Source organism: Erpetoichthys calabaricus, chromosome 7, assembly GCF_900747795.2.
Source record: "Erpetoichthys calabaricus chromosome 7, fErpCal1.3, whole genome shotgun sequence".
Lineage (NCBI taxonomy): Eukaryota > Metazoa > Chordata > Cladistia > Polypteriformes > Polypteridae > Erpetoichthys > Erpetoichthys calabaricus.
This window is the reverse complement of record NC_041400.2, coordinates 183,891,423-183,910,228: the sequence shown is the minus strand read 5'-3', so window position 1 is coordinate 183,910,228 and position 18,806 is coordinate 183,891,423. Positions and strand designations below refer to the sequence as shown.

The 18,806-nt window shown below is 36.3% G+C and overlaps 1 protein-coding gene across 1 annotated transcript in view; it reads left to right on the top strand.

Moving 5' to 3' along the window:
- LOC114654947 (DENN/MADD domain containing 4C) overlaps nucleotides 1-18,806 on the top strand; it is a 227,759-nt gene that overhangs the window by 205,960 nt on the left and 2,993 nt on the right. Inside the window, 6 exon segments of the mRNA XM_028805821.2 lie at nucleotides 3,269-3,430; nucleotides 5,403-5,586; nucleotides 9,070-9,265; nucleotides 9,268-9,320; nucleotides 9,622-9,739; nucleotides 17,739-17,892. Of these exon segments, the coding sequence (XP_028661654.2) occupies nucleotides 3,269-3,430; nucleotides 5,403-5,586; nucleotides 9,070-9,265; nucleotides 9,268-9,320; nucleotides 9,622-9,739; nucleotides 17,739-17,892 (867 nt within the window).

Below are 18,806 nucleotides of genomic sequence, written 5' to 3'. Positions count from 1 at the left end.
ATCAGTGACATTACCTCCAGTAGTTCCAAGGACAGTTCCTACAAACAAGTTACAAGGTTACTAAATTGTCGATTATAATAATTTAAATATTGTGTGATGGTGCGTGACTGCATATGATTTTTTTTCATACTGTTCATGAAAAAAACATTTTGAGATACAGAAAACTCCTTTTTGTACGCAAAATCCTATCATAAATTTGCTAGAAAGAGCTGTTTGAATATTATTCGGTGGTGTTCAGAAGAACAACAGATTCTGAAATTCCATGTCAGCCTTATTCTGGTTCATATCAATTTTTTGAGAGAAAACTTAATTCCTTGAATCCATTACTACCAGTTTAATATTGTATTCCTGTGTCCTTTTGCAGATCATGTAGTCTACCTCCATTAATCTATTCATATAGCCAATAGTCCATCTCATTTTATCCATAGTAATGTGTTTCTTTCTGAAGATTATTTCAAATAACAGTGGACACAGCAAAACTATCAAACCCTATTGAAATTCTAGTTCATTACAAGCTACTGTATATTCACACTTAGGCTAGCACTCGCTCATAGTGGGCCACTTTTGGATGAGTAATGAACAGTGGAAGGAAGTAAGACTGTCCAGATGAAACCCGTGCAAACTCCACATAAACATGACACTAACTCACAATCTATCTTACTAAACCACAGTTAATTTATGCACAGCGGACGCACCGAGGCACATGCGCACTGCGGCCTTGGCGCCCGCCCCAGAGTCAAACGCAGCGGCTTCCCAAAACGCGGCGGCGCCCGCCCCAGAGTCAAATGCAGCGGCTTCCCAGAGTCAGTAGGTGGCGCCCAAATAACACAACGTGCTGCGCCGTGGCGCCCGCCCCAGAATCAAAAGCAGCGGCTTCCCAAAACGCGGCGGCGTCCCAGAGTCAGTAGGTGGCGCCCAGACAACACAACCTGTGAGCGCCCAAACAACACAACCTATACAGTCATGGATACAAACAATGAACGAAGGTGCCCACACAAAGAAACCGCTTTAGTTCAAATAGGGTTAGTGAATTAAATGTAAACTTTACCATGCCTATGACCTGTGAACTACACCTGAGGTAAAGCGTGCACGGCAGGTTGTACAGCTGCCCGGACGCGACCGGCCACACCATCGCATATACGACGACACAGCCATAAAAAAACAAAAACGAGACTGCATGAAGAAAAACAATAACACAAGCGCGTTGAAATGAACTGTCTCAGGACGCACCCACCCTCCATGATATTTCATCACGCACCGGCTTCCCCCACTGGGAATGGCCCATACTGCTTTCGCGTGTGTTGACAAATATTGCATCGGATTGGAACAGTGCACCCTGAGCCAAATCACCACAGCAAATGTGCCCAAATGTACGTGTTATATCTAGATGACGCAGTATATCAACCACAAAGCTAATAATGAGAAACGTAGCTGAAGTCATAAACAATCACCCATTAGCAAACTCTATAAAAATGCTACATGAGGTTGAAAGAGAAGCCAATACAAAAGCAGAGGCGGACGGTGTGGCACCAACTACAATTGCCTTAGTACTAATAAAGGACAAAGAACAGGATCCGAGACGATACAATGTTCCCATCGTTAATGAAGTGGCAATTGTGTTTCAAACTGATGACGGTGAGCCTCCATTTTCACCGCAATATTGTCATGCATTTACGTCCTGATGGAAACAAGGCGCCTACAACGCGCTTCTGAAACACCATAACCACATGAGTCACAGCTCCAAAAAGAAAGCGCTTTAGTACAAATATGTTTATTTACCCTAGGTTCTTGTCTATAAGCCGGACTCATGTATAAGCCGGAGACCAAAAATCATACGAATTTTTAAAATAAAATCGTATCATAGATAAGCCAGACTCATGGATAAGCCGAACGTACTATAACCTATAACTAATAGAAGGGAGGGAGGTCAATGGTCTCACTCGCTCCCATTTAATTTCTTTAAGGGGGAGAGAGTGTGAGATATTGGCGTCTCTCTCACTCCCCGCATGGCGCGGTTGGAGCGGCCGGAGCGCGTTCTTTCAGCTCTGGGCGTCGCCGAGTCAACACACGCGCGTAGCGGTCATTTAAATTGTGATGTGTAAGCATATTTAAATATATATCGTGGATTTCTGCGGACAATGGGTCTTTTAATTTCTGGTACATGCTTCCTCAGTTGGTTTGCCCAGTTGATTTCATACAAGGGACGCTATTGGCAGATGGCTGAGAAGCTACCCAAATTTCTTTTCTCTCTCTCTTGCGCTGACTTTCTCTGATCCTGATGTAGGGCGTGTGAGCAGGGGGGCTGTTCACACACCTAGACGATACGAACGCTCGTCTAAAAATGCTGAAAGATTATCTTCACGTTGCTATCTTTTGTAAAGCTGATTCCTGAAAAGACATGCTGCACAGTGCTTCGCATACTTAAAAGCTCGAAGGGCACGTATTGATTTTTGACTGAAAAACAAACTCTGTCTCTGTCTCTTCCTGCTGCTGACGGAGGGGGTGTGATCTGCCGCCTTCAACAGCTTTGTGCCGCGGTGCTTCGCATACTTAACAGCCAAACAGCACCACTGATTTATTTGCTAGAGATTGTTTTCTCTATCTATGTGACATTCTGTGCTCCTGACACACACACTTTTGAAGAGGAAGATATGTTTGCACTCTTTCAATTGTGAGACAGAACTGTCATCTCTGTCTTGTCATGGAGCACAGTTTAAACTTTTGAAAAAGAGACAAATGTTTGTTTGCAGTGTTTGAATAACGTTCCTGTCTCTCTACAACCTCCGTGTGTTTCTGCGCAAAATCTGTGACCCAAGCATGACAATATAAAAATAACGATATAAACATATGGTTTCTACTTCGCGTGATTTTCTTATTTCGCGGGTGGCTCTGGAACGCAACACCCCGCGATGGAGGAGGGATTACTGTATAAGCTGGACTTATGTATAAGCCGATATTCTATTTTTTCATTTTCACAACTTTTTTCCTTAGATAAGCCGCGGCTTATAGACAAGAACTTAGGGTAATTAAATGACATTTCCCAGGACACACCCACCCTCCATAAGGTGATTGCCATTCTTGGATTTGCGATTCTTTTGAGAATCGCGGGCTTGCTGGTCATACATGCTGTGAAGCTTATCATTGCACATTCATGTCACCCTGCCTTTGAATGTGTTTTGCAGTTTAAACTTTAGTAACATTATCTAATGTTATACCATATATTTCACTGCCAAATTTTTACTTAATGTAATCTTTTTTTCCCCTGTAGTTTTCTTATGAAGCCCAGCAACTCTGGAGATAGCATACATAGCAGCAACATCCCTTTGGCATCTGATTTTGTAGAACAGAAAATAACCTCCTCTCCATCAGTATCCACTGACTTGATTTGTTTTCCAGAATCACCTGTTAAAAGTCCTTTTCAAGACTACAGGTATAATGTTTACTTTTGAAGTATTTCTAGATGCATTTGTTTCTTGAGAACTTATATGTGTATATTTCATTTCACCCTATCAAAGTGACTACAATTTGCTACTGCATAGTTATTTTAGTATATGCTAACCTGTTTACTTGTTTAGGTATTGCATTGTCTGTCTGATTATTACCTGTCTTTCTATCTCTCTTTCTTTCCTTCTCCCTCTGGGATGTGACATATGTCATAAGACACAATTCAATAAACAAAAAAATATTCTGGCAGTTTGCAGGTCTTCTTTGTCAAATTGAGTTGTTTGTAATATTTTAAATACGTTCCCATTACACTGATAAAGTTTAAAGTAACACGTCATACAAAAATATATATTTTTTTAATCTGTTACTTTCCATCCATCCATCCATCCATCTTCCAACCCGCTGAATCCGAACACAGGGTCACGGGGGTCTGCTGGAGCCAATCCCAGCCAACACAGGGCACAAGGCAGGAATCAATCCCGGGCAGGGTGCCAACCCACCGCAGCTGTTACTTACCCTGCATTGTTTATACCGATGTCCAAGAAAAAAAAAAAAAAAAAACCTTTAATTTCAAGTTTTGATAAAGAACAGAGATCAAAAAATTCCTGATACTCTGGAGCTTCAGTGGAGACAATGCAGGTAACAGATATCAAAATGTCCATGAAAAAATCTTAAATTGGGTGTTGTACAACCCAACTATCAGATACTTAGTTGTAATCTCACCATGTCACACATTTTGCTAAAATATGTTTAAATAAACCACTTCCAGTAAAAGATTTCATGCACAAAGGAGAGAAGAGTATTTAAATGGGAATGTTGGGTCTCTATTGAAGCCCACTGAATCAGAAATTTTGAGACCTTCACTTTTGTTTTTTTTGTTCAGTCATGTGAAAAAGTACTCCAATTAAATATTTTTTTTCTTTTTTAATATACATTATGTAGTTATCAAGATTTGATCTTTATTTAAATAAACAATATCTTTCAGTATATGTAATGTAATTGAGGTGGTGGGGAGTATGAATGTTTGACTTTACAATAATTTATTTAGCAAAAAATGTCCTGGTGTGTTGTTTCTGTCTATGGAAAAGTAAGTACGCCATGGCGCAGATAGACGATACTGCCTCCTTTGGCAGAAACGTCCTGAAGTTGGCGTTTTCTATAACTGTCTACAAGTTTCTAACACTGAACAGAAGAAAGTTTGGTTTTTTTTTTTCCTCACTGTTCTATGCAGAATCCTTTCAGCTCTGTGATTTTTGACAGGTATCTTGCATGCACAGCCCATTTGAAATCCCCCACAACATCTCAATGGGTTTCAGATCTGGGCTATTTGAATTTGTCCCCAGTTGCAGATGATCTTCTGCACAGTAATGGTTGGTTTCCAATTGGATATCTTATTGAAACTACCTTCCCAGACTCATAGGTATCTCTGACCTTTTTTCTGCAGAGCTCAGAAATCTCTTTTGGTCTAGGTATGTTTATAGCACACACTTCAATAACAAAGAGCAAATCAAACTAAATTCCTAAGGTTTAAATAAGACAGGTTCACTACAGGTCCTCTGTAGTGATGTGCTAAGCATTTGCCCCTGATCTGATTGAGGTATTGGAGATAATGATAAATGAAAGGATGTACACATGCAAAATTAGCATTTGTTTTTTTAAGTTAAACAATGGACTACAAAATGTAATTGCTGGAAGATCTTTCTTATATCGCCATTATCTGTTGATATTGTTTAAATGAAGATCAAACATGTCCACATATGTTAAAGAAAAAACAATTCATGGGGTTTACTTACTTTTTCACATGGCTGTAGCTTTTTTTCTTTTTTTAAGTACAAACTGTTAGTAGCCATATGTTTAAAAACATTAATATGTAATAATTTTTAAAAAAATGCATTTTGTGTACATAGTTTTTTTTCATTAAGCAACTATTATTGTATTATTTCTGTTTGGCTTAATAGTGAGGGCAGCAAAAAAGACCTTGTCGACCCCTTAGGGATTAATGGAAAACAAACGCATAAAAAAGGCACATCATTAACAAGAAGCAATAGTGTGGGAGGACCTTTACAAAACTTGGATTTCTGTCAGCGGCCATCACATGGTATTTCAACAACCAGCCTTCCAAACAGCCTCCAAGAACCTGCGGTAAGTTGCACATATTTTCTGATTGATAGTAATATCAAATCAAGTTTATTCTAATCTGTTGGTATAAAGGAGCCCCCATAGCGTTCATTGACACATTTCTGATGAATGATTTGTTGACTGAAAGTCCTCTGTGTTAGCGTATCAGAGAGAGGATATGCAACTCATGGTGGCTCTCAGTTTTGTTTTAATTTTCTCCTTTGCTGCTACCTACAGGGTGTCCAGAGTGCATCCTGTAACTGACCATGCCTTTTTAATTAGCTTGCTGATTCGTTGGGTCTCTTTTGAAGTGATGTTACCAGCCTAGCATACTACAACATAGAAAATTGCACTGGCCATCACAGAGTTGTAGAAGATGTGAAGGATGTTTACTAGTTGCGGTCTGTCAGAATTGAGCTGACCTTCTTGAGGTACAGCTTAGTAAAGGAGGACTGCTACAGACCAATAATTATTCTATTATTAATTTTTAAAATTTTGTGGAGAACATTTTTGTCCTTAATACTAAGATGCATAAACCAACATTTAAAACAGACTTATGAAAGAGTGATCTTATTTTAAAACAATTCTGTTTCCTTAGAAATAACTGCTTCTGTGCCATAGTGAATATTTTTTTCCTGTACTCTGATCAAAGGCTAGTCTACTATCAATACTTGTCTACAGGTATTTGTAGTGATCCATCATCCCAAAAGAGTGACATTACGGTTTTGTCTACATTAAAACACTTAAGTTTCCTTAGAAAGAACAGCTGCTTCTGTAACTTACTGAGTTTATTTTTCCTGTCCTCTGAGCAGTGGTCAGTCTATTATTAATAATTGTCCACAAGTATTTCTAGTAATCTGTCATCCCGAAAGAGAAATGCAGGGTGTCCCTGTTTTAACAATATGTCATAATAATATGCATGACTTGCACATTACTGAATTTGTAAGAAAACATTGTAACAATCAAAAGACAGCTCTTCACAGGCTGAATGGAGCTAGATGCTTGAGTAGCAGCAGCAACTGATAGTGAAGGGGATCGTATCCTTTAAATCAGGAGGTATTTGAGAAAGAGGATGGAGTTGTTATAGGAAACAAATGTATAAGAGCACCTTGCAGGTGTTAGTGCATCCTCTCAGTGATGATGATTGGATTAGATTAGATTATACTTTATTTATCCCCAACAGCTCAAATTATAAATAAATAGAAAAACAACCCCCACCCCATTCCACCCCCACCCACCAAGAAAAAATAAACAAAAACTTATAGGCTTGAATAGCTGTCAATACAGGCTTGTAGGTGGCAGTAAAAGTAGGTAGTCAGACCTGCTTGGATTCTGCCACAGGCTTGTATTTAAAGGCATTAATATTTGGATAGAGTACTGTCCTTGAAAGGAACAGGCCTAATAGGCCTTGACTCCTCCTTTGAAGGTCACCAGCATTAAGAATAATTCATCAAAAAGATGAACAGAGTAACAGCAATTGGTGATACCGTGACAATGACAATGTTCAAGTGGGGTAACAGCATGAGAGTAGGAACATCTTGTTCTTTCTTAGTTTGTATTTATTATTTTATCATTTCTGTGGGCCTGTTAAAATGGAAAGGTAAAGTCATCAGTCTCGTTAAGCTGTGTGTTAACTATTTTTCAATAAGCAAGTCATTGCTGAGATGAGTCTTCCAAGAGGACTTCAACTCCAGATAGTTAGTAGGGATGTGCAAGGGCCAACAGGAGGAAGCCTTGGTTGTCACACACTTTAAATGGAGTCAGTATTTAGATGGAAATGGTCAGAGTAGAGTTGCAGCAATGTTTCAGTCTCTTGGGACATCCAAGTGTGCATGTTTCATAAAACGTGGTTGTGCTGCATATTACTGGTCAGAAGTATAAGGTGGAATGCTATTGACTTTTCAGAGTGTGTATCCTTAGTGATGCAATTTGACTACTTGAGGTAACCATATCCTAAGTGATAGCATTCTCCTTGCTAGTTTATTAGATTTTTACCAATGTAAGATGTTAATGCTAAACCTACACTGGAGCAGTAATGTAATGCCCCTCACCCATATATCATGGGGTATTTCACACAATGCCAACAATGTTATTATTATTATTGTTCAGAGATGAAAGAGAAAGGAAACATCAAAGTCTACAGCCGAGGCATTTACCTATTTACAAGGGACAGTCACCCAATTTAACAGAATCATCCATTGGTCAGTGGCTGTTATGCTCATCTTGTAAAAGACTAACAGTGACAGACACTTTTGCTGATTTTAAGATGTTCTTGTCCTTTTGTGAACTGCATCATTTGCATACAGAATAAACAGAAGGTGAGCCATACAGCAACACATTGTGGCTCATCACAGAAGCAGCCATCCGCACATACTGTTTGTGCTCTTCTAGTTAAAATAAAAGGCAAAATCCAGTCAAGAAAGTTAGGCTTCTAACAGAAGTTAGCAGTTTGCTGTTTAAAAAAATAGGGAAAAAAATCAATAGCATTCTGACATGGGTTTTGGAACCTCCCAACTGCTTAAGAAAGAAGCATAGCTGTGGTGTGTCCACCATACCCATTTTTGATGTTAAATATCTTTCATTATGAGACCCTGTGAAATGTTTTCTGACATTTAGAGGACCTTTTAAGGTTTGTTTTCATCAACACTGCTCCACATATCTAATTCTTATGCATTTGGCCCACACCACTGTTATACCAGTGTTTCTCAAACTTTATGGTTCTGTGCCCATGTTTTGCCATTTCAGATTTATTGATGACCACTAGCAGTTATTAGAAACTGCTCCCTTTGTGCACGGGATACAATCATGAGCTTACTTAGAAATGTGGAAACATCTCACAGCTCTGCTGATCGCTTAGGTGACCCACTTGCAAACAAACTTGCGTTACTCGTGTTGTATAATTCACATGTCAGTTATCCAATTTTATGCTCAAAACATGCAAAATGTATGCTTTTTGGTAAAATATTGTTAAATATAGTCTTCCAGAAAAATAAATAAATCAAGATCTAAAGCATCATATGAATTAATTTTTTAATTAAAGACAGGACTCTTAACCAAGTAATGAAGGAAAAAGGTGGGTCTTCAAAAAGTCATTCCCATGAGGTTTTACATTTTCTTTATGATGTCCACTGATGATTCCAGATGTTTCACATTTTGAGTATGTAACTGGATCAGTGACGTATAGTTACAGTATATGACACAAACTAACATTAGATTTTTTTTGCTTTCGCAATCTCCCACCATAAACTTTCACCATTAAAATTCTTTAATTTATTTTTCATCTTTTATTTGATTTGTTCATCTATTGATATGGTCTTAACCTTGCATTTTGCTATTCATTTTCTTTAACAAATTCAGAAGACCTCAAAATCAAAGTTTGCAGTTTCCTAATAGAATGTAGCTATTATATCTTCTCCAAATTATTCCAGTGTATAAAACACAAATTGTGTTATCATAAATATTGAATTGTTGGGCCTGAAGAAGACTGTTTGATTTTATATCACTCAGGATCCCCTTGTTGTTGAAAAATGGCCAAACCCTCTTCCAGTGTCGGTTCCCTATCTAAGTCCTCTGGTGTTACGCAAGGAGTTAGAATCTTTTTTGGAGAATGAAGGTGACCAAGTGATCTACACTCATAAATTCATCAATCAACACCCAATTATTTTCTGGAACCTTGTGTGGTACTTTAGAAGGTTGGATCTTCCAGCAATTTACCAGGCCTCATTCTTTCCTCCGAACACTGCAACAATGGAATCCAGGTGAGCTGCTTTAGGCACAAGACAGAACTTCTTCTAAGCTGACCAATCTGATCAATTTTTTTCAGTTTTTATATGACTTTGTTGATATTGCAATCTTAACTATTTTGTTATTGCAACTAACTCTTAATTATTAAACTATTTTTATACTCAGAGCTGAATATTGTTTTTGTAAGCTATTGTTTCGAAGGTGTCGGTTTGAATGCAAAGAGGAGATTAAAAATTCTGTATATGTGTATAATATCGTTATGTTTTTTTAATTAGATCTTGGCTAGACTCTAAATACTTTCTGTCTTTGTCTCAGCTGCCTCAAACTAATTTATCTCAGGACAGCAAGCTAGTTTACGTGCAGTTACTGTGGGACAATATCAACTTGCATCAGGAGTCTGAAGAGCCCTTGTATCTTTGCTGGCGGCGCTTGAGTAAGTAAGGATAGTATCTCACTGTTTATCATACAGATTTGACAAAAACACAAAAAGAATTTTGGAAGTAGTGTTACCCTTGTTAAGTAATATGACCTTTTCAAAATTAGATGAAGCTGACAAAACAACGTACCTTGTCTAATTACTTAGTTATGGCCAGGTTTTCAGCAACATTTAAAGCTGTCTCATTTGCAAGCGGCTCCATTCAAATGCCATGGATAGAATAATTGATCCTTGGTCTTAGGCAATAAATGTATGGTTGTCCACCATTTCAGCGGGGATTACTTGAAGGGTATGTGTGTGTGTGTGAAGTGGATCTTCTATTTATGTAGCTGGTGTGTATTTTCAATAAATGCTCCAAAACTACTGGAAAGGCCTCCCTTCTTATTTGTATTTCACTTTCCTTTATGTGAAAGTTTTCTGCGCTGAGTGGGGCAGCTCAAGTATATCAGCAATTTAAAATGGCCCATATTTTTACATGTTCAGTAAATAGACCATTGTCCATCCTATTGCAACCTTGTCTTGAAAGAGATAAGTGACAAAAAGTTTTCATCGCTTTGATTAGCTGATTCTGAAGACTTTGATGAACATATTTCAGTGTTCAAAAAGCTTTATTACAACTGACTAGCATTTGTTTAAATAAACACCCCTATGTAAAACCCCCTGTTAATTTTTAGAGCAATGTACAAGCTGCACAACACTTACTACTTTTATATTATTGTACCTGAGTTTGTGTTGAAAACAAACATATGAAACACTTTGGAATCACTGTGTATAATGTTGATTTAAATTTGCACAGATATCACAGCTTGATACAGTTACAAAAGTTCCTCCGTTTAATTCCCTGTGGTCAGATGGTAATCCCTGTGTTTTCGCCACACATTGTAGAAGCATCAACACTTAAATATACTATAGATGGATTAATACAAGAAAATAACTTTTTAGGCAGTGTGTACAAATGCTTTTTCATTGCCTTTTAATATTACTGATTTTAAAATACCAGATCACAATCCTTGAAAATTTGGCCCTAAAACAAAATATTTTTTGTTGATATACAACCATGATGAAAACATATAAGGTACACTACACTGTAATTATGTACAGCCAAGCATGGTGGACCACCCAGATTATCCAGTTCTCATTCCCAGGCAAAGGGTGATAGATCTAGAGTCAACAGGGACTTGAGGGGCCATAAGTCAGATCTAGCACCTGGTGTTGTGACTTTAAACAGGTATAGTGTACATATTATAGGCCCACGTAGCCCTGAATTTCAAATTTATAACTCTCCTTAACCCTTCAGTTAAACCCCAACTCCCGTACCTTAACCTTTGAGGCCAGAAAAATGTAAGAATCTAGTCCAAATTAATATTATTATATTTATTTATTAAAGCACGAGACAAAATACAAAGATAAATGTTCAAAATGCCAGTGACTTCTACAGTGATATAAAACTTTAACTTGCTGGCTGTTTAAACAGTTATCTTCTATAATGAATTTAAAGTTTAAGTAATAAAGAAAATAATAGTCTTACAGTAATTCAGCAGTTATGACACAGTTTCAGATGTTTCTGTCTTCAAGGTGACTGACAAAAGGCCATGTCCTATTACTCAACTTTTCTAGCGAGTTTTCAGTTGTAGCCTTCATTTATGTAATCTTAGCGAGTTGGAGGCAGTCAGCAGCGCTCCCCTGTGAAGGCCAGTTGCACATTCCGACATTCCCAGCAATTCGCCTGAACTAGTCTGCAACTAAATTAATTTTGTCTTTAGTTGTCAGGGTGTGTGTTTTGTGTGCATAAGAGCTCTCAGGCAGAAGTGCAATACAGTGACAAGGAATAAGGAATACAGGTGTTTAAGAAATCACAAACAGGAGGAGTTCATCTGTGTAATGTCTCCTGTTTTAATTACCACAATGGAAACAAGGAATAAGAAGGGTTGAGATTGCGGCAAAACTTGTGTTACCTGTTTACATCAATGATTTTGTCAGGCAGCATGCAGTTGGCTGTCAGAAAAAGTGCTGACAGTGTGCTGGAAAGTCTCCTTGCAATTGCTAAATGTGACATGCCAAGCTATTTTCATTTATGTAAATTGATATGGCCTGGTGATAAGGTTAGGAACCGCTGTTAGCAAGTCTGACATACCCTGCAACTGAAGTCACTTAATGTAAGATCAGCTTTATTCAAATTTTACTTTATATTTAGTAGTTTCTAACAAAAGTGGTCAGAGGCTTCCACTTGGGTACCAAAATTTGAAACTCCAACTTTTGTGATTTGCCTTAAAAAGGACATTCCATTTTGTGGTGGTGGGGTAATTCTCCTCTTTTAATAGTTTTTCTCTTTGTGTTTAATACCCTAAAATACATAATTCACATATACATTTCTTTGTATAATTAATATTTCTAATTCTGATTTTACCTAATGTTTAAGTATTTTAGAGCACAATATTTGAGTGAAAAAAACATCTTGGTTCAAATTAGGGATTCTCCAATCAGGTTTTTAAGGCCAATACTGATCACCAATTTTCATGTTATACTTGATCTGCCAATACTGCTTTTTTTTTTTTTTTTGGATTTTTTTTTTCCTTTTAAAAAGTTTTTTTATACTGAGCTCCTGCATAACCAGACACATAAAAGCCGTTTGTCCTATATTAATTGGTAGTTTTATAATTAAATTATACACCATACTTAACTGTTGATTTTTTTTAATTAACAAAATTAAATTCTGTATGCTTACTGTTCATGATCATAAAATACTAAAATAAATAATTTCCTTAAAATATATATTTTAACTAATAGACTGTATTCAACAAAATGTATTCATAATACATAAAAGAAAATAAACTGCTTCTCATAATTACAAGTTGTCATATTGTTTCATTTTTTCTGCAATGTACCTATCTGAAAAAAGGCTTAATTGAAAACAGTAATTTTTACCATTTCTCTAACAACAAAAATATATATAGATACCATGTATATATATTCTCATTCAGTCAATTGATACTGGCAGTTAAACACTACTTAAATGCAAGTATACATGCACTTACAGGTTTTAATCATTTAAAATAATTGCACTACAGAGTTTTGTTATTAAAATATACATTTACTGTATTTTTACAGGCGTGTATTTTTCCTTCAGTGTATTAGCAAGACATTTGTAATTCTTGAGGTATAATTATAAAATATGAATCACCATTTTAATTATGTAGTTGTTTCTACATAACTTATCCTGTGTGACACACAGCAACAAATAATAAACACAGTACAAATCTTATTTTAAAAAAAAAAGGCAATTGTTTACTAAGCAGCAGTCTCAAATTCTTTTTCTTTTCTTTTTCCAATTAAAAGCATAAGCTTCTGCATTTTAACACTAGAATTACCAGAGCCTATGAAAAAACTCGTAGATCCGTCCCACTTAAATCGCTTCACACTTCTCCATCAGCCTCTTTTGTCCTGTAAATGTGTTTATAATGTGTGAAGCCTAAAGCCCAAATATCAAAAGAAACACTTTCACAACAGGTACAAATAGAACAAATACACTCAGTCAGTCTGTAAACAGCCAGTGTAAATGTGTGATACTTGTAAAGGTTAGCTTTGTTTTGTTTTTTTGGTTTTTTTTTATTCAGTTTCATTCTCTGTCGCATTCACGATTCCACCCTACCCCCTCCCCATCGGACACTGCTGTTTTCACATAAAGACGCGCTATAGCTCAAATGTTATTTATTTGGATTACATAAAGACGCACTATAGCTCAAATGTTATTTATTTGGATCACATAAAGACGTGCTATAGCTCGCATGTTATTTATTTTGCCAACACTACACCTTCCAGATCTAAACACTAGCGTGGTGTATGTGCCCAAAAAAGTATAACTGCATTCTCATACCATTGCTCGCATACTAAAGTGTCAGCAGGTATTTTTCGTGACATTACACGTGTAATTTGTGAGCATGCCTTTGACGATCAAACAGAGGAAGCTCTGCAGTTCACTTGTGACTTTATGCTGTAGATCTGGCTCTTACATACAAATGACGGTGCATGTGCCCAAAACATTAACATTTATATGTTACTTACATAAAAGCCAGAGCTAATGTTATTTACCTATTTACCTTGAGTTATTTACTTACATGACGAGGGTTCTACATCAGATCAAGAATGTACTTATGCCATCGCTGTACTTTGTATATGTACATGGGAAGCTGTACACTCGAGACTTTACGCTGTAGGAAGTAAGTAAATAAATAAAGGTAAATAGGTAAATCAAATGTTATTTACTTACATGACAATGGTTCTACATCGGATCTGGCTTTTATGTAAGTAACATATAAATGTTAATGGTTTGGGCACATGTACCGTCCTTTGTATGTAAGAGCCAGATCTACAGAGTAAAGTCACGAGTGCAGAGCTTCCCATGTACATATACAAAGTGCAGTGATGGCAAAAGTGCATTCTTGATCCGATGTAGACTCGTCTGCATGAGTTGAGTGTACCTCTGTTACAGCGCGTCTATGTGAAAACAGCAGTGTCAAATGCGTGGGGGGGGGGGTGTGGGGCCTGGGCACTGGGAGTTGGGAACGTGAACGCGGCTGAGAGAGTAACAATAGAAAAAAACAAAGCTAACCTTTACAAGTATCATAAATTACACCGGCTGTTACAGACTGGAATCAAATGTATGTTTTTCTTCTAAAATAGTAAGAATACAAGCAGCTCAGTTCTCAAAACGCACTCAACCGGGATCGAACCCGCGAAGCTTTGATTATAAGTCAGTAGCTGATACCGTTGCGTCACCGAATCTCTCATTCCAATTACGTGTCAATGTCGCAGGTAAACGCGGGTTGTTTTTCTGCGGTTATATTTTTAAATAAAAGCGCATTTCCCCTTGGGATTAATAAAGTATCTGTCTATCTTTCTATCTATCTATTTCTTCTGTTATATTTGTACCTTTTGTGAAAGTGTTTCTTTGATATTTGGAATTCAGGCTTCACACATTATACACTTCATGTCTACATTGTGTCAATTATTACTAAAACATGAAAAACTTTTGTTTTAACGATGTGTTTACATAGATCGTTGTAGACATGGAATACACATGAAATGCATGTGTTCTAAATAACGATACAGTATTTATAAAAGGTGTCATTTTGCTTGACTTCTCACTCTATACAACTCCAAGCTACTGACACGCAGGTAAACAGATTTGAGCTGAGAAAACTGTGCGCCGGTGGGGGATGTGATAGTAGACTGCTTGCTGTTTGCTGCTTATCGACACATTTACAGGACAAAAGACACTGATGGAGAAGTGTGAAGCGATTTAAGGTGGGACGGATCTACGAGTTTTTTCGTAGGCTCTGGTAATTCTAATGTTAAAACAAGCTCGCCGTCCAAACCCAAACACTGTCCGTTTTAATTTAAAGGACAAAATGAAAATCAGAATTTCTTAAAGTAGCTTTTCTTGCCATTTGTCTATTTGCACAGGACGACTTCTTCCAGGTTACTTTTTTCAGTTTAGTACTCCACTTTCTTTAATGTAAAGGCTAATCTGCAAATCACCTTTTGTATAAAAAAAAAAAAAGGATGCATGCTGTGGAAGAAAGATGCCGAGAAAGACAGGAGTGCAATTAATCAATATTAGTTTATTAAAAAATTAATAAACAGATGAGTAGTGAGTATGGAGCTTTCTGCTTGCAAGTCAGAAAAACTCTAACTTCCCCATCCTCAGGTTGCTTATATAGTTTTTTTATCTCTCTGTGCCCTTTTCTAAAATATTTGTACACTTGCTTCAGTGTTTCCTCTTTTTGCAAGCTTTTTTTTCTATGCCATCACATTTTAATTTTTATTCCTAGACACAGAACGGTCTTTTGCTAACAGTTGCTTTTAGGAAATTATAAAACATTCTTTTGTTAACAGTTGTTGTCACCCTGCTTTAAATATTCTAGCTTACACACACACTTATAGTAGTCAACTGCTTATATCAGTATATCAATATCAGTACATTAGTAATGCATATATTGTAGCATTGTATTATACATTATAGCTTCCACAATGCTGACCCAACTACCGTATTTTCTTGCATTAAGGAGCACTGCAGCAAATTATTGTAAAGCTTAGAAAAGCAGGAGCTGAAAATAATGGTTTTGGTAATCTGCTTTCTTACCAATCACCAATCGTATCTTTTTTTAGTGAAAATTGATCGAATCTGATCAGCGGCCAATTAATCGTAGCACCCCTAGTTCAAAATAAACTGTTAACTGCAGAACACAATAGTAGAGCTGTTTTTGCGGGTTTTGTCCTTGTGTTCATCCCTTTAGTCGATTTTTTTTAATTACTCATCTTGACAGTTCTGTTTTCACATACCAATTTTAATTCCTCCACTTCTGAGTACCTCCAGTTTTTCTGACTGAAATTGGTTCTTAAGCTGAGCTTTTAGTAATGGGCCAAGGAGGCCTGTTTTCTTCATGTAATGCACTATTTATTAATTAATTTTGTTCCATGTGAAAAATATGGGATTATTTTTTGCTCCTGAGTAAAACTACACTTTGGAATGTTATGATAAACTTCAGATTAGCAATATATTGTTTGTTATATTAATATTTGTATGTAATGTAAGTCAAAAGGGCAGTAATTCTTTTAATAATCGGTTAAAATTTAAAACCTGCAAATGAGATAACAGATTTTACTTGCATTATTAATACACTTTTTCAGTAGTTAATATAATATTGTATAACTCGCAACTGTATGACATCTGTCACATTGATTTATTTTTATGTGCCAACTACAAGTATACATTTCTGAGTGAATCTGTATGCAATTTGTTTGTGTAGATTGACAAAATTAGTAATTTATAGCTGAATGAGTACAGTATAATTATGCATAGTATATTCTTTGTCAAAGCAATAAAACCTGGTACTGATCTGGGACCCTTAAGGTATATTCTCTGATTAATGTAATTGGCAGTATATAATGTAAAATGCACCAAATCAACACAATAGATAACGAAGACAAGAATTTTATTCTGCAAAACTTAGTGTGAAAGAGTGTGTTTGTACAAAGAAGTCATGGTTTTTGGCTTTGTTTGCACATTAACACAGCTCGATGAATGCACACTTCTGAATCAAAAACGCTGCATGTATTTTTACCTAATTTATTCTCCAAGTAATTGTAAATTGTTGCTTAACCAAAATTCTGCTTATAATCTGAAGATGTTAGATTTCCATTTTTTTAACCCATTTGGTCCACTTGTTATTCTATCAGTGTATGCTAAGTTCTGACATGGATTTTAACTGTGACTAATGGACATCTTAAAAGAAAAAAAAAAAATGAAGTGTGTGCTGGCTAAATACAGATTTTGCAAATTTTGAACAGCAAAAAAAAAAAAATAACACTGACAGACTATGATTTGTGTTGCCTACCTAACATAGTCTAAAGTAAGAAAGTGGTTTCCTGTTGGGCTGACATTCCTCCAGTCCTGGCACATTTTTGAATCCCTGGCTTTTCAGGTCAATTGCTGACTAAGCATTTTTGTCTTTATCCCATAAGAGATGGAATTTGTCCTGTTCTTGATTGAACCTTGGCTGTAGTGCTGATATGGAGAGTCTATTCATATTACTCATATTATTGATATAGATTGTATTAAAATTCAAGAAAGACCTATTTATAAAGCATTGTTTAGTGAGTGATTTCTGGCAAAATATATGGATGACTTTATTGCAGCAATTAAAATCTTTTGAAAAATCTTTTCAAGATGGAACTTTGAGTCCAGCGTCAGACTTGAGGCAGCATGTCTTTTAATATCTTTTAGAGAACTTTAGTTGTCTGTAATATGGTAGATGTTCTGTGTTCAACTTAACTCTTAAATAGTCCTAAGGCTCCACACCACCCAACAAGTTCATTAATTTTTTTTACAGTTTCTTTCAGCTTATTACATATATTGTAGTATAATTAATTATCAGCTACCCGAATCATAATATTTAAACTAAACTGATGTTTTTGTTGTACTGCTTTGTAACAGGAGAGAAGAGAAGTTCATTATCTCCAACTGACCATCAGGAAACAAGAACTCTCCTCAACACAATTGTGAGAAGTATCCAGACGAATGATGTGTATACTCCAATCAATCTACTGATAAGAGAGATCAAGAGGCACCCAGATGTCAAGAGACAGAGGTGAGACTGGTCAGACAATTGACTAGCAATAATATTTTGTCAAATTTCGGTTTTCATTTCTTTTTCTTTCTGCTGTTTATTTTTTCACAGGGGGAAGTGCTTTGTTTAGGAATGACATAAGAAAGCATTTTGAGTAAAGCATGACATTCAGCTTAGTATTTCATATCAAATGTTTATCTTCAAAATGGGGTGAAGTGTATATTTGAATGTCCTAAAGTTACTTTCAGTTTTCCTGCATATTTATTGTATACTGAATGTTTCATTCCATTCTGCAAATTCACTTTTCACTATTTTTTAAAGTAGTTTGTGTTTACAAACAATATGTCGACAAAAGGTTTTGTTACCAGCTGCACTGTATTAGTCTCAGCAACACCTAGCTTACTGCTAGGTAGATGGATCTAGGACAACACTCACACCATAGATTTTTTTCCATTCATAAACGTTTTTCAGAAAAACATTTACTCTTTGACAGAAGTTCTGGGTCATGCTTCCAGTCTGGCAACCCTCAGTAGCAAAATTTTATAAGTGATATGGCGACAAGAGAGTTTTGTAACTTTAAATTGCCACCTTTAAGAAAGGAGGATGGGATTTTAGGGCTGTGATCAACTTAATACTTTAGTGAAATGTCCTCAGCTACCCATTCATATAATTTGATCACAAAAGAAAAAGGCTTGAATTGTAAATATTTTTAACAACCTCCAAAATATATGCAGCATTTCCAGTACCTCAAAATAAACAAATCCAAAAACCAAAGCTATATTTAATCAGGACTGGATCTTTGGCACTGGAGCATTGTTTTATCAGTTGGAACTCATCTTTATTAATAAACTAATCAAGTCAGTTTATATATTATAAGAAATAATAAACTACAGGACCCACTCAACTTCCCAATTCCCTGTTTAAAGACATAGACT